Here is a 15871-nt window from a genome sequence, read left to right as displayed (position 1 = left end):
TTAACTTCTACTCAAGTTAGAAGGAACTGAACGTGCTTATAAATTCTGAAAGGTGGCTGAGCAGTGTGTATTTCTAGTAAATATGACTCCTTTCTGTTTAGGAAGTATAAGTGAATTTGTTTACAGTGTAAGATGGGTTCCCTTTTGCTTGGTGTTTCAGCTGCTACAGAGGTTGCCTTTTCATTTGATGTTGGAAATGGGCCCGTGGAAATCATCGTTAGATCTCCCAACCATCTCAATGATGACCAGTGGCATCGGGTCAATGCCGAGAGGAATGTCAAACAGGCCAGCCTGCAGGTAGACCAGTTACCCCTGGAGGTCCGGAAAGCACCAACAGAAGGACACACGCGACTGGAATTGTACAGCCAGCTCTATGTTGGTAAGATGCAGAGCGGGTAACCCGGCTTTGCTCTCACATGCTGAACACTCTTTGCCTCGTGTCCTATCAGCAGCAGTTAGTTTAATGTGGAAAGTTGCACTCCTGAAGCACTTGCATGTCAGCCCGGGGGGTGGGGGTGGGGGAAGAAGAAAAGACATGCATGTCCATAATTAAAAAGAAATAAGAAGATCAACTAAGAGAAAAATATTCTGTGCTGGCAACTTGTCATTTTTGTCTTTCCCCACCTGCAGCTCCTGGCTGAAAGTACCTCTAGCAGGCAGTAGTGCCAAACTCCTTTTTTGCCGAGTGTCTCTCTCACTCACACATGCTTATTCACCACAGAAGTGAAAAATTCTGCGTAGGTCTTGCCAGGACTGCATGTGCCTGCAGTGCCCATCCTAGCCTCGGCAGCACTTTCAGCCTTTTTAGGTTTGATCATTGCCCACGCTTTTGCGTTCACGGCTCTCACTGCAGTCTTTTCCCTTTAGTCCCATGGGCTGTTTGCCCATTCGATGTAGGAAAGCATCACAGAGTGTTACACAAATGCATTCCCTGGAACCAAGTTAGTCCAGCTGCTTTTTGGAGCTGCTGGTCTCCGCTACATTTTGGGCAGGCTATTCCAGCAGCGCTTGTATTTCTCTGACTGTTAGCCCCAGGGCTGCAAAGTGCAGACGTGCCAAGTGCCATTAGCTGGAGTCAGAACTGCATGAAATGTTGAGCAAAGAAGCACTTTCCTACCTCTCTAGATATGTGTTAACAGGAGAAGTGGGAAGGGGGAAGGAAAAAAAGACATTATCTCATTTTTTCCCCATGTTAGTCAGGGTTCAGCAGCAGAAATGAATTAAATGATGTTTAAAGCCTTCACTGCCTTAGAAAACAGCACAGTGTCACTGCAAACTGTGTATAATGTGTCGCCAGATGTGCAGTCATTATTTACAAGCACAGATTCTCCTTTACTGCTGACTGTGATCCCAATAAAAGGCAGTTTCAAAATAAGCTGAAATGTGAAGTTTGTTTAAAAGAGGGAGCCTTAACCTTTTAAAAGAAATACCAAGCCTTCTGCTGAAAACGGGAAGAGCTGGATTTTTTTCCAGCCTGAGTTCTTGGGGAATTGTTAATAATGATGATTGTTATTGATAGTTTTGAATTAACTGTAACACCAGCAATGTTTTAAAATACCTAGTTTCTTTATTGCCAAAAACTGAATGTCCAAATCTGCACCAGATTTTCTTTCTTTCTGAATCATATCCATTTCATACCACTTGGTAATTGGAGCAAACATCTCAAAGAACAGATTTAAATCCTTACCCAGAGTCAGACAGAGAATCAATTTGCATTGGAGTGTCCCAAATGAACACCCTGAACATTGGGGCCTGGAGAGTAATACCGAAGAAGAATTGTTTCGGTGCCTCCTGTTCCACTTTCTGTAGAATAAATATCTATTCCTTGGGCCAGCAAGAGAGTCTGAGGGATGATGTCTTCATGTCCTAGGGGCTAGGAACAGTCACTGGGAGGGGAAAGAAGGGAATTAGATGTATTAGGGGTTTTTTTGTCATTACAGTGTATATGAGTTTACATAGAATGGAACCACACCAGAATGCCCTCTGCCCTGTGCACTTGGCAGAGACCGAGCATTGCCTCCTCTTACTCCAAATCATCCAGTTACCAACAGTTGATTTGAAGCAGCCCTCTCTCTTTGGTTTGTGTTTAGTCCTCTTCCCCACTCAGGTAAATATCAACCTCTGTGCTCTGTGGTCATGAGCGTTCAGATCTCCTCAGGGACTCTTCAGCACCTGCGGCACTGCACTAATCAAAGAGATGAGAGGATGAGGAGAAAGGATGACAGCCACTCATTGTTATTTGCTTGCATTTTTCAGGGTTTTCTTTTGTTTCTAATGCAGCCCCAGACAGGACTTTCCTAGCTGAAATCACATTTTTCAGCAATTGTTTACTAGGGGGGAAAAAAGGAACAGTTCTTATTAACTGCTAAGAAAAGCCACCTCAACCCAGATTTTCAAATGTAGCTCTTCAGTGTTACATCCTTCACCCTGTACTCAGGCAACTAAACAATATACCTGATGTTGCTTGGAAATCAACATCTATATTTCCTGTTGCAACTGAGAGTGGGGATTTAAATCTTTTCCTTCTTTCCCCATTGTGGCTTTGAAAAACGTAACACTGCATAACATATTATAGCATTATCATTAGCATCCATCATCACTAATCATATGGAGAGTAAGGCTATACTTTAGCAATCGAGCCAATCCCATTTCTTCCGCTGTTATCCCTCAAAATCTTGAAGTTGAAATGAAATGAAGTCTTACAGTGGAGGGCTAGAATCTCTAATGTCTGATCAGTGTAAAGCAAACACACCTACTATTTATGCTTACTTACGGCATGGCATCAAAAGGTTAGGTTTCATTGATTTCATTGTCATTAGGACAAGGGAATTCCTTCCCATTACGAAGAAATTACTTATTTCCAGCTGTTGTCACAAGCTTAGCAGGGTATTTCATATAAAGCAACAACAATAAAATCTGTCCAGTTTTGTCTCACAGTTTCACATTCCCTCTCAGGTGCTGCAGGAGGCCAGAGAGGCTTCCTAGGTTGCATTCGTTCATTAAGGATGAACGGGGTGACGCTGGACCTGGAAGAGAGAGCGAAAGTCACGCCAGGGGTGAAGCCTGGCTGCTCTGGCCATTGCACGAGCTACGGGATGTACTGCGCAAATGGCGGCAAATGTGTCGAGAAATACAACGGCTACTCCTGTGACTGCTCCAAAACTGCCTATGATGGACCATTTTGCATTAAAGGTAAATGCTTTAGTGCAGGAGGCAGAGTATGGAAGAACTATCTGCCTGAGAAAAAAACACAACAGAATCAATGCTTCAGCTTTTATTAATTAAACAAGTAAATCCTGTTTAATACTTCTTACAAACAAGTCAAATTATACACCCAGGATTTACATGTGATGATTTAAAACCACATCTCTCATTAGTGCTAATATATGTTACCTATTTAAATCAAATAGCACAACAAAATGCATCAGGAATGCCTGTAGTCATAGCAGGTCTGGCAGACTGTATTCCGTAGTCTTGAGCTGTTGAACAATAAATTCCTACTAGCACAATGTCGTGGTTACTTCTTTAGGAAAAACATGGATTTAAACAAAAGCTATCTAGTCTCATTCAGAAACATATTTGGAGATACATAGGTGTGAGCTTTGGGTTGAATATCTTATAAATTGGGAGACCAGTGTTTGGATTCAAAATTTTATCCATCCATAACCAGATCAAGTCTTTTAGTAGCTCAAACTGGGTTAGAGATTGAACTTGCTAGGGTAAGGGAAGGTACAGAGCTCCCACATCTATGTCAGTCCTTTGGAAATGCCTAAAGTATGTTCTGAATTTTCAAAATCAATGATTGTAAGAGAGTGATTTACTATGGACACACATGCCTGCATAAGAAAGAAAGACAAGGAGTGAGGGAAAGAGGGATCTTACATGGAAAAAAGTGAGAATGAAGATGCTAATTTATTTCCACATGTTTTTTCTTATTTTGACCAGAAATTACTGTAAGTAGTAAGGGGAATATAATTTTCCAAATGTTTGCATGGTTTGCAGGTTTTGTGGCCATTCATTTTTTTCCCTTACATTTCATAGGATATTCTCATTATGTTCTTGAAATATTCTTCTCAACATCTCTAAAGGTTTTGCCACATTTACCTGAGGTACTAATATCTCTCAGCAGCTCTCTTTCACTGTGCATTTATTGGTACACAAAATCATGCAGTCTGTTGTTTTTCCTAATCATTTTAAAAGCTTTCTCAAAAGGTACTAATCCTACAGTTTCAACTAAAAAATGTGAATGCTGTTCACATCAGTATCTGTGATCTTAAAGAAACCTTTAGCCTCGTAAACCGCTCTTCTGCTTTTACGTTATCCCTGTACCAGGAATCCTGCAGGCAGGCTGGGCCACCAGTCACCAAATTCCCTTCATGAAGCTGTCTTGGCAGTAGGGGAAAGCTCCTGTCCTTTGACATTCTGGTTTCCAACTCCTTAACTTCTCTTTTTTTTCCAAGTCAGAAGTTGAGGATTACTTTGCAAATATCCATCACCTGCTCCCTTCCAGCCACACTTAGAGGAAACCAAGTTTACAACAGAAAGAGGCAATCTTTTTACCTGATGCTGGTTATGGATTGTATTTTCTCCTCACACACTTCAGCCACCTTCATTTATATCCATGTGTATCCACCTTCATTTCATTTTATTGTCCATTGCTGATGTTGCTCACACATTGGAGCACCCTCTTCTAAAAGCTAAGGGATTGTTTTCACATCGCCAGATATTCTGATGAATCTCTAGCATGATCATTTTATAAATTCCAATAAATATGATGTATTTCTAGTGCAGCAGAAGTGAAGAAGCTGCTGCTTTAGGCAATGGCTTCCACTGTGCTTGCATGCAGGAATTTCATCAGGTTTCACTATGCTGTGTTGCTTCAAGACAAATTATAAAACATGTCTATCACATTCAGGACTGTACATACAGTAACTCCTGAGAATGTGAGTACAGTGATTTCAGTTAGTTTAGCAAATGGTTTGTCGTGAGTTTGAAGAATGGTAATGCATATTTAGTATTTCTGTTTGCTAGCGCAGTTATGTTAGAGGAAACCCATTTAGGCTGGAACTCTTACCGATCACATGTGTTGACCCAAAAAAAAAAAAGAAAGAAAAAAAAAGGAAAGAATTGCTGCCATGCCATATTCAGTGAATTCACCTTTTAGTTTTTTTCTGTATTGCCAAAACTCATCACACTGGCTTTTATTTGTGTTTTTCTGTTTCTCTTATGGTTAGATAAACCTCAAACTTCTGCCAAAACTAGCTCTAAGCTAAAATGTTTTATTTTTCCTAGATGTGGAGCTAACAGAATAAAAAATACCATTAGGGGAATAATTGAGCACCTAACACAGACACACCCTGGTTTTGGCTGGTCTGTAAGCGCTGTCATAGCAACAGCAGTAATATTATACTATGTTGTACTATAATATTCTCCTTATCATCCTCTGAGTCCAGCCAAAGGCCCAGAGCTCTGACAGTGATGCTTTGGGCATGAGGTAAAACTTGCTGTAAGCTACTGCTGCTGGGCAGCACTGAGTCATGCAAAGGTACTCACGCCAGCGTGGGGATCTCTGTACCACACGGTGTGGTGCCATTTACACATGACATCAGATCTCTGCTTTAAATATCAAAACTATTCCAGGCTAAAAATATGTCTCTAAATCCTTAAGACCTTAAGTATGAAATGCAAATTACCAGTTTCCTATCTGTTAGTGCTGAAAACTGATGTACTTATCTAGAATACCCCCAAATATGACTTCATGGGGCTTCTCTGTAGAAACAACAATGTGGCACTGTGATAAAGTTAGAGGATAAATTAAACACAAAATAGAAAAAATAAACAAAATAGTTGTAAAACCTCTGTAACAAACAGTGCTGATAATGAGATCTTTAAAACAGTTCATTTTCAATCCATTAAATTTTACATTGTAAATTTAACTTGCATTAAGCCTTTTAAATCAAGTAAAGCACTGGAACATCTTGTGCATGTTGTCAAACTCCCTAGACTTCTGAAAGAAGGCAATCCTACATTTTCTTTCTAATAGCAGCTCTTGTAGCTGCTCTAATAGCATGGAATCTTGTACCATGTCCTCTTGGTCCATGAGACAAGACTGGACATATTTTCTAGATACAAAGGGCAAACATACAGTACTAACGACAGCAAAATAAACACTGGCAGAACAGCCGAGTATATTTTAGTTAAAAAAAAAATTTTAAAAATTTATAAAATTATAGCAGGGAATCTTACCTTGCTTTCCCTCTAAAATAAAAATGTTACCTAAATTATATTTTAGTTGATTTGGATGAAAACATCGCAATTCTGATTTTCAATTCATTTTTCATTAACACTTTGACACTTTCCCCTCTCTAAAAGCACTGAAATGTCTGTGAATGTGTTTTTAAAGACTACATTCTCTGTTTTCAACCAATTCCTTTCTTTATAGCAAGGACATAGTTGAATATTGCTCTGTCACTTGTGGTTTTCTAACCTGCACCACAGTATGCAGTTGGATGCTGTGATGTTGAGTGAGTCTAATATGAGGCAAGCAAGAACATTTTCCTTTGTTACCTTCACTAGGAATTCACATCAGCTGCCAAGAAATAACAAGGTTAGTGCTTTGGACGATAAACTAGGACTAGGTTTAGTTATTTTACTTCTCTGAATAAATCTTCCAGGCCAAGTATCTCTGTTGATTTGATAATCAATAGTGCCTGATTTTTTAAGTCATCACGTTTAAACCAATACGAGATATTACCAGAAAAATATGCTACTCAGCAGAAGTGAAAGGTGGCATAATATAATACCTTTCAATATACCACAGTCTTCTCTTCCCGTTGATTTTAATTTGCCACAGGAAGCTTTTCTTATCCAAAAATTTTATTTTGATATTCAAGTCACGCCCCCATGGTAAACTTTTTGGGATTGGTTACATATTGAAACTGCTAGCGGAAGAAGTGATAGGAAAAATCAAAGGAAAAAAAACCATCATTACTATAAGGAAAAAACTATGCAATGGTTCATAAGTAATAAACACATCTCAGTAAAAACAGGCCTTGCACAGTGTGGATTCTTTTGCTGATGAAATCCATTCTTAGAGCCACTGACTGATGATTGACAAGAAATTGCATTGTCTCTAGCCTTATTAGCAGCAGATCACGATGTGATTGATGTGGTAGTGGCCTGGAAATTACACTATTTTTCTACAAGGACAAAAAAAGCACAAAAATGCAGTCTGACATCTATTTTAACTTTATTTTTGTTTTGTATTTGGGGCATATGCAATTGGCTTCTCTTCTTTCATTGCTCAGAGAAATTGTTCTGAGGAAAGCTGCAGTGTTTCTGCAGTCCTACAGATTGCTTTCTGACCTTTCCCTGTCCTTTGCTTAAGCATAAATTATCTTTTTTTTCTCCCACAGCTGTCCTATCATCATAAAAGCATTTCTGAGAAAACAATTAATTTTTGTTCCTTTAAAAAACAAACTCTTTCCTTCCTTTAAACAAAAAGAGTGAAGGTCAAACGCTGAAATGGCTGTGCAGAGTGTGTGGCAGCACTGTGATGTGGGGAATGCCCCAGGGAGAAAGCATTCCTCCTTTGGGTATTGAAGTGCTGTGGATCAACAGCAGGAGAAGAAATCGCCCACCGCCAAGAGAGTGTGGCCAAAAAAAGAAAAATTAAATAGGTGGTGCTGTGACTCATGTGCCTTCAGGTGTGCTGGAAGGGTAAATTCAAAGCTTCCCGGTTTCTATGCAGTTACTCAATTTGCATCAACAAACACCAAGGGGATGAGCACAGTGTATACACTCTTTTCTTTCTTTCAAGTAAAGCTCAGATTCACAGTGTGAATTATTGCAATCCTTATGCCAATGCCCGAACAGAACTCCTTTATGTTTGTTTTTATATTTGCATGAACCCTGAAAGCCCTTACAGTAGTATTGTCATGGTCCGATTTCCTTCCTTTCTTGCTCCCTTCTCTGCCTCAAAGAGAAAAATCAGCTTTTTACTAGGCTGAGTGGATGCAAAAAAGACATACCAGATCTGGTGCTATGGCACATGGGTGAAGCAGCTCTGCACCCTCCCACAGACTCTTAGACTGACACTTGACCATCTCCAAATTCTGCCCCGGTTATACCCATTCAATTCCTTTTATTTTGCTGGTTTCAAATAGATTTCATTGCTTTGCTGTAAGTAATGGGGAGGTGATTGTTCAAGTGGTTTAAGGTAATTAACTTCTTAGTTTTCATTGTTCATAATCTCAGAACCTGGAAAATCAAGGCAATGTTCCCTTCCACCCCCCAAAAAATTCTGCTATACACAACATGATCGTGATCTGTTAGCCGAAAGTTAGATCAGAAATTTTCCTTGGGTTGGGAACGTTAGGCTCCCAGTCTGGTAAGTCTGAATGCTGCAGCCAGGTTTTTCTACCTGTAGATCAAACTTCAGGACTTGGGTCTTAGGTTCTATTGAGTAAATATATATACTTACAAAAAAAAAAATACTCTCTAAAGCGATTCCATTCTGCTGTCCTGTCAATACTGCCTTATTAAACATGCACAGTTGTGCTCTAGTGCTTTGAAAATTGCATTTCACTTAAGTTGCAAGAATTCTTTTATTGGGAAAAAACATTTTTTTTCTTTTTAAAGCAAAACAAACCTTCTCCATACTACTTACATATCTCACAGAGATATCAACCTGATTATAAACTGAACTTGCCAGCCCATCTACCATCCATAATAAACTTAAAAAATGCAAGGATTTCTTATTCTGTATACAGAAAGCAAAGAAATCAGAGTAATAAGTTAAAAAATACTAAGTCCTGGCTCAGAAAATGTGATAAACTTTCAATTTCTTTGTCAGCTGACTATAATAGGCCTGCTCTGGTGTCATTGCTCACTGAATGCAGATGTTTTATGAAAGATGAGTAGAGCAGCTTCAGCAACATTGCCGGCTGCTGCATGCCTGTGCAAAAGCAACTGAGAGATTTGAGGTTCTCGCACCAGACACCCGTGTGCAATATTTATACACCTGCATGCTATTGGAGTAGTATTGGCATCTCACAAGCTGATAAGGTATTTATCCTTACAATAGCTCTGTGATGCGGGAAGATGTTTTTATTATGGTAATGCAGAAAGCGAACGAGATAATGAGGGAAGCAAGGAACTGCTCACTTTTAGAGTGGATACCTGTGGTACAAGAAGGAATTGAAGCCAGATCTCACCTGTCAAAGTTGTCACTCTGAATACTGTGCAATCATCAAATGGCAGTCTCTAATATTTCTCAAATGGCTCTTGCAAAGCTGCAAATTTTTCTCTGAGGTTACCTAAAGAGCACCTCCAAAGACTCCCCAGCAGGAAATCATGAAAGTTGTTCTGTTGTATATTTGACATTACATTTTTCTTCATCCATCCTGTTTTATTTGATGGGGGCTTTTTAACCATTATGGATATTTCCATTAGAATGGAGCTGGCTTTTCATTTAGATTCAGCAGAGAATACACAGTGCAGGTTGCCATTCCCTTATTCTGACCCTGCTGTCTTCGGCATCAGTTCAAATGGCTGTAGCTACAGAAAGATCTATAGTAATTTCACATGTGATTTTCCTGACATTTTTAGGCTTTCCTTGGCATATCCACTTCTGTCCAGGTATAGCAAGGTAGAATAAAAGGCACTTGCTTTACAGGGCTATTGCAAAAGAAGGTTCAGAGCTCAGCCTTGCATAGGTGGGCCAAACTGCTTCCCGGCCGGATCTACCTGTCGGCATTGACTAGGGAGGCTTGAAGGTGTAATGAATCAGCTGGCTTAACCCCATCTTCTGTGGCACTCATCCTGTTCTACTGAAGGTAGTGGGAAACTTTGCATGGATTTATGATCAGGCCCCATGGTTTCACTGGCGCGCATTATTTTACATATCCCCCAATTCTGATGGTCATTTGTTCAAGAAAGCTTTTTTTATACTGAGTACTGTTATATCCATATAGAAGAAGCAAACCCTCAGTGGGTTTGTATTCTATTAATGCCAACAAGCAATTGCTGTATTTTGGTATTTTACTCTACACATAGAAAATTCAAACATGCATCACAAATTATTACAGTTGGCAGCCAGAATATGAGACTTGAGGATGTAGGACAAAACCTTTAAATCCCCGTTTCACGTACTAAATACTGTGAGCCTGAAGGTAGAATAAAATGTTGAGTGAGCTAACCAGATAAATGATAAGCATTACTGTCTTCAGAGCACTCAAATTCTCTCCCAGATCAACAGCTGTGAGATTCTGACCCTTTACTGATGCCCTATGGCCAGGATGTATCTTGGCAAACAGTCTTAATCTTTGTGACCACAGCCTGGAAGTAGCTGAAATTTCTGGTGCTCTTTAGCACATTTTTAGTCACAAAACAGAAAAGCAAGCTCTAGTTAATCTATTTTCAATATTCATAACTCTATGAGAAATCAAAAAGGAAAGAAAACTATGCACTGGGAAAGAGGTTTTGTACAGCTGTCTAAATTGCCCTAACAAATTTTGTACATGCACCAAGTGTCAGAACGCCTCCAGTGGCTGTCCTTGCTTAGGATTTTGAAAATGCTGCTTTTCACATCCAGAACTCCGTGCAGGGAAGACATAGCATTGAGCACTGGCAAGCAGCATCACAGAGTAATATTTTTAATTTATCGAATCTGAGCAGGGCCAAGGAGGCATTTAGGGACTCCAGATGGGACATGCTTACAGCTCTAAGAAGGCTTTTCAGTCAGCTTTGTGAAACAAAGAGGCGAGAATCTTTCTCTGCTGCATTTTTCATGTGTCCTGGCCAGGCTTCATAGTTATCAGGATTTTGTCTCCAGCTTCTCCGAGGCAGGGATTTTACCCCGTTATTGCCCATTAATAAGATTTTTTTGAAGGCTCAGCCTCAAAAAAGCCAAATACAGCAATACCAGAGAAGTAACAAGCATTACTTTCTCCTTGGTTCCCAGGTGAAAGGTGACACAAGCCAGGTCTTGAGCATACTTGGAAAATGTGAAATGGCAGTTGTGAGACAGTGAGAGCTGTCCTACTGCAGAAGGTAGACTCCACCTCTTACAGTGCTGCTCTTGAAAAGCTCCTGTGCTGAAATTGGGGGGTTTTTTTGGGGGTGGATTTTTTTGGTAGCTTCACAGATCTGTTGCTTCTTTATTCATTAGGAGTAATATCTTGAACTTGATTCATAACAATCCCTATTAATATTTGTGTCCCAACTGTCAGCAGAGAGCCGATTCAATTGCAGAAACCTGCGGAGTTCTGTATCTTTTATATATGCCTCCAGACAGAAAATCTTGCTGAAGCTGTGTTCAGCCACACCTGTGCAATGCTGGCAATGCTCTTCACAGGTGAGGAGAAAGTAATGGAGAAAGAGGACACGTTCTGGCTGTGACTGAGTGTACGGCTACCAGAATCACTGTAACTACCTGAGAAGGCTACCTGACATTTCACTGATGTTAAACCAGCAGCAAAGGACAATCAGGTTCTTAGGCCTACAATACTGGCCCAGAAATGTCATGACATTGTGGATTTTTTGTAAGAGAAATGGGTTTTCTTGTAGCTATTTGGCTTTTTCCTCCAGTCTTTCAATACTCTTGATCCCAGACATAATGAAAGTGTACAAAAGTAAAAGTAGCTGAGTGGGGAGGGGGAGACTGGGGAGATGACCAAAGAATTGTAACCTTCAAAATAAGTTTGTCAGTTCTGGGTACATGTGCATTTTGTGTGGAAGTTTTGGATCAGCTTTTGCTTCATCCCTTTTCAAGTTGAAACCTGACAGTTTTGCAAAATATGTGCAGTTCACACTGAGGATATGCATGTTGCTTGATAAAGTCATTTCTAATGATCCACAATCCTGTTCTGGGTTCCTCTCCAAAGCAAGCCAAACTCTATGTATTTGCAAAGTCTGTCCACAGAGGATTGCATATTGGTGTAGAAATAAGTACTGCTTTCCAAATAAAACTGATCTGTTACTGCCACATTCATTTCCCCAAGTCTTCTGCCTCGAAAGGGCAGTTTGCAGAGGAATCTTTCACTATGCCTTATGCCTGATCTCCCAAGACGCATCTTTTCAGATAGCGTTTGAAATATTACAAAAGAAAGCAGAGGGTGGTGCATAGAAACATCATCCACATTTCAGCAGCAGGGTTTGTGCTGCGTTTTACCCATTTTATTCAGGCAGCTTGAATAGTTTTCTGAATGAAGGACTTAGATATTCCTTCTATCAGAGCTTCAGGAAGATGACATGCTTGTGACCTCCAAGTAGATAGTTTTTTCATTGATCAGCTCTCAGCATTTCCAAGTCATCTTATATGTGTTCAATACAGAGAAAATTATCCTTTAGCTTTTTCTAATATTTCCTAATAGTTTAAACAGCCTGATCCTGTGAGCTGCTGAGAACTTTGCAGCCCTGCTGCAAGGACTTCAGCTTCATTCAGTAAAGAGCATAATCACGTGCATCAACCTCTTTGCTGAGCTGGAACTTGAGGGGATTCAATACCTTCCTGTTGAGGGCCTAATACACTCACACAGCCGAAGTGAACCTTTCTCTTATCCTTCCTCTTGAAAGAGGTGGTGTGCATGTGAGGAGAATTTCAAGGCTCATTACAATAGCTTGTACACCTGTAATAATACAGCTACACTGAAAGTTATTTTCTCAGCGCAAATCAAGTTAAACGTACAGAACATTCTTTGCTCTGTCGTGAAACCCTTTTGGGAAAAAAAAATCTTACCATTTCAGAGAGCACCGTTTACTTAAAGCTTTCTTTGTGGTAATGAACATTTAAAGTAGCAATTCATAACATTTACAGCTGTGGAAAATGCGTTGCACACGTTCCAGTTCAGCCCCAGAGCAGCACTGAGGTCAGGACTGAAGGTCCCAGTATTCCCAGTGCATGAGGCCCCGGGCAAGCATAGCGCCGGGCAATCCTGAAGATCGCTCCTAAAATAAAAGGCATGACAAGCAGTAAACAGGCCGGAGGCGAACATAATTTTGCATCGGTATGCTTCGTGCGTACGCAGAGCCTCCGCAGGGGCTGCGGTCCCCGCCAGCAGAGTGGCAGTGTCAAACGGCAGGGCTGCCTGGCGCGCCGGGACCCGGCACGCCGGCTCGGGCCAGCAGCTCTGCCAGCGCCGCAGCAGCGTAATTGATACAGCATCTGCCCGAGGAGCAGCTTGCGTGAGCTAGAAGCAGAAGTTGAAGAAGAATAAATTAGCGGTCATAGGGATATTTTTAAGCCAGTCTTGCAAATACTTAGAGCTACAGTGCATACTGCTTTAGATTTGTAAGTGCTAACGCTTATTTTTAACACTGCTGTTAACAGCAGAAGGCATCACAATTTGGGGAAGTATTTTCAGGACAGGGCCCTTCACTTTTAATCCAGGAGTACTTAAGTTGAGTCTACTGCAAAATATAGTTGTTAAACTGAATTGCCTCTCCCGTAACTGTTTCGGGGTGATTTAAGGTTTCTCCTATAAAATGGCAGTTATAAATCTATCAGAATGATCGAATTAGTTATAGCACCTTGGGACCACAGCTTGAATCCGTGTTTTATACAGCTGCACAGTGACAGTGACTATGATATTTTGAGTTTGGGAGAATTTTTATATGGTAACAGGAAAACATAAAACTTTTCCAGCACTAGATTTAGCAAAATTCTGGAAAGGAGCATCAATAAAGTCTATGACAATTTTACCTGTCTTCTTATCTTTTCTCTGCTCAGCTACTCTGAATAAAGTCTGCAGGCTCATTCCTGACTTGCTCTGTATCACTGCACCGATGATTGTAAAATGGACATCTTGCTTCTTGTTTTGAGATAAAGCCTTTGCTTAAAATTGTGTGAAGACTCCAAACGCTAAAAGGGGATAAAAATGAAATTTCTTTTTAAATAAAGATAGTGTGTTGATTTTTCAGAAGTTTAGATGGGCAATTTTGTACCGATCTGTGGCAACTTTGCATCATGTAGGAAGGTAGTAAATAATGAAAGATTTTTTTTAAAGACTGGTCACCTCTTTAAGCCTTGCTTATAACCGTTCTTTAAATACAGTGCTCATGCTATGCTCATAATCTTTATTCATCATTCTTTAATCCCTTATGAAAAGTTCATAAACATACCTTCTTAATTAAGTTCACATGTAATTAAAAAATTTCCTTTAATGATGTTGTCCCAGACAGCAAAGCCTCTCCAGCACCTGTCCAGTCGCTAAATAAATGACTGCCATAGGAAGCCAGTCCAGCGATCCCCAATAGACTTAATAGGTTATACACTAGCAACGAAAGGCAACTGTGCTGTGATTCCCATAGGAGGCTGTCAAAGTCAGCCTTTGCTGTAAGAATGTCAACCTTGAATTATGTTTTTAATGTTAAGAAATAGGCAGGACTGCATTATTATGAGAAGTAATAGCAATGCTTTTTCAGCTGAAAGTATTAATTCTGCCAAAAGTAGTTTTATTTTCTGTCAGGAGTATTGAAACATGACATTTTGTCTCAGATTGGTTTGAAAACTTTCTCTGGGTAGCACCTCCTGGGAACTACAGTTCAGGTGCCTCTTGCCTTGTTCCCTACTGAGTCAAGCTCCCTAGTTAATTTATCTCCATAAGGGCATCCTGGTTATGCATTTCTCATGAAGGATTGTGCTAGCAGTGGATGATTTTCTAGCGTTGTGTCCAATCCTATTTCAAGTCTTGCAGGTGCTGGAATTGCTGTCATTCCTTTGCGAGGTCCTTCCAAATCCGCTCAAATCTGCTGGTCACAATTGCCGGTTTTCCTTTTCCTTGACAGTGTTTATTTACTGTGCCCCTTAAATCTCTCTTCTTTGTATCTATTTTTTTGGAACTTTCTCTGCTGCAAGACCTCAATGAGAATAAACCTAAAGCGTGGTTCTTCTGGTACGTAGTATTGATAGGGGATACAGGCATAGCCTTTCGTTCTCATTGGAAAATAATGAGACTCTTGACTTAATATTGGCAAAGTGCTTAAATAATGCAGCAGTAGAAACATGTGTAGCTTAGGACGGGTTAAGTCAGTAGCAGTATGTTTCATCCAAAAGGTGTCAGCAAGTTTAATTTCTCTTTTTCTTTTTTCTTTTTTTTCTTTTTCTTTTACGTTCAAGATGTTGGAGCATTTTTTGAAGAGGGAATGTGGCTTCGTTACAACTTCCACTCCCCAGGGACTAGCATGAAGGATTTAGTTAGCCGAACACTTTTGAGTTCTACAGATCCTGAGACTACAGTGCCTGACCTCAACTTGAATAAAGAAGAGCTCAGCTTCAGCTTCAGTACCACCAAGTCCCCTTGTGTCCTATTGTACATCAGCTCCTATACCCAGGACTTCATGGCTGTGCTTGTCAAGCCGTCTGGTAAGCATCTGCTCTGGGCTTTCTCCATTGAAGGCACAATTGATAATAACACCAGGTTGGCATTCAGCTGAAGGTCTGAACTAATGAGAAAGTCTCTTCAGCCTTGTCACGTAAAAGTAAAGTACATGGAACCTGAACCTTTGTTCTGCTGTACTAAATTTTGTACTGATGTAACTGTTCAATGCAGTGGGGTTTCACTAGCCAAGCCTCCCTCTGAAAACAAAAAAAAACCAACGCCCCCAAAAAACTGCCATAAGAGTCAGATCCATGCCATGAACTAGCATTATGGAGGGGACAAGTAGGCATCCACATGTAGGCACCTTAATCCCTGAAGTCATGGCAATATCACCAGTAGTCAGTGGAAAGTGTAATGTACTGTTCTTCTGAAAATCTGACTACCCAATGAGGTGGCTAAAGTATGGATGTAGCATAGTATATAAGATCCTAAACATTTTGGTGATGGTTGAAAGTTGGATATGGACCATTTTCTGGTACAGTATCAAACCA

At 40.3% G+C, this 15871-nt stretch overlaps 1 protein-coding gene across 1 annotated transcript in view; it reads left to right on the top strand.

Moving 5' to 3' along the window:
* CNTNAP2 (contactin associated protein 2) overlaps positions 1 to 15871 on the top strand; it is a 1268404-nt gene that overhangs the window by 1172001 nt on the left and 80532 nt on the right. The window contains exons 17-19 of the mRNA XM_075142928.1: positions 161 to 379; positions 2956 to 3192; positions 15119 to 15364. Of these exons, the coding sequence (XP_074999029.1) occupies positions 161 to 379; positions 2956 to 3192; positions 15119 to 15364 (702 nt within the window). The remainder of the gene's footprint in view (positions 1 to 160; positions 380 to 2955; positions 3193 to 15118; positions 15365 to 15871) is intronic.

The sequence above is a fragment of the Calonectris borealis genome, chromosome 2 (assembly GCF_964195595.1).
Source record: "Calonectris borealis chromosome 2, bCalBor7.hap1.2, whole genome shotgun sequence".
NCBI lineage: Eukaryota > Metazoa > Chordata > Aves > Procellariiformes > Procellariidae > Calonectris > Calonectris borealis.
The sequence above is the reverse complement of the archived record's forward strand: the minus strand, read 5'-3'. Positions and strand labels throughout refer to the sequence as shown.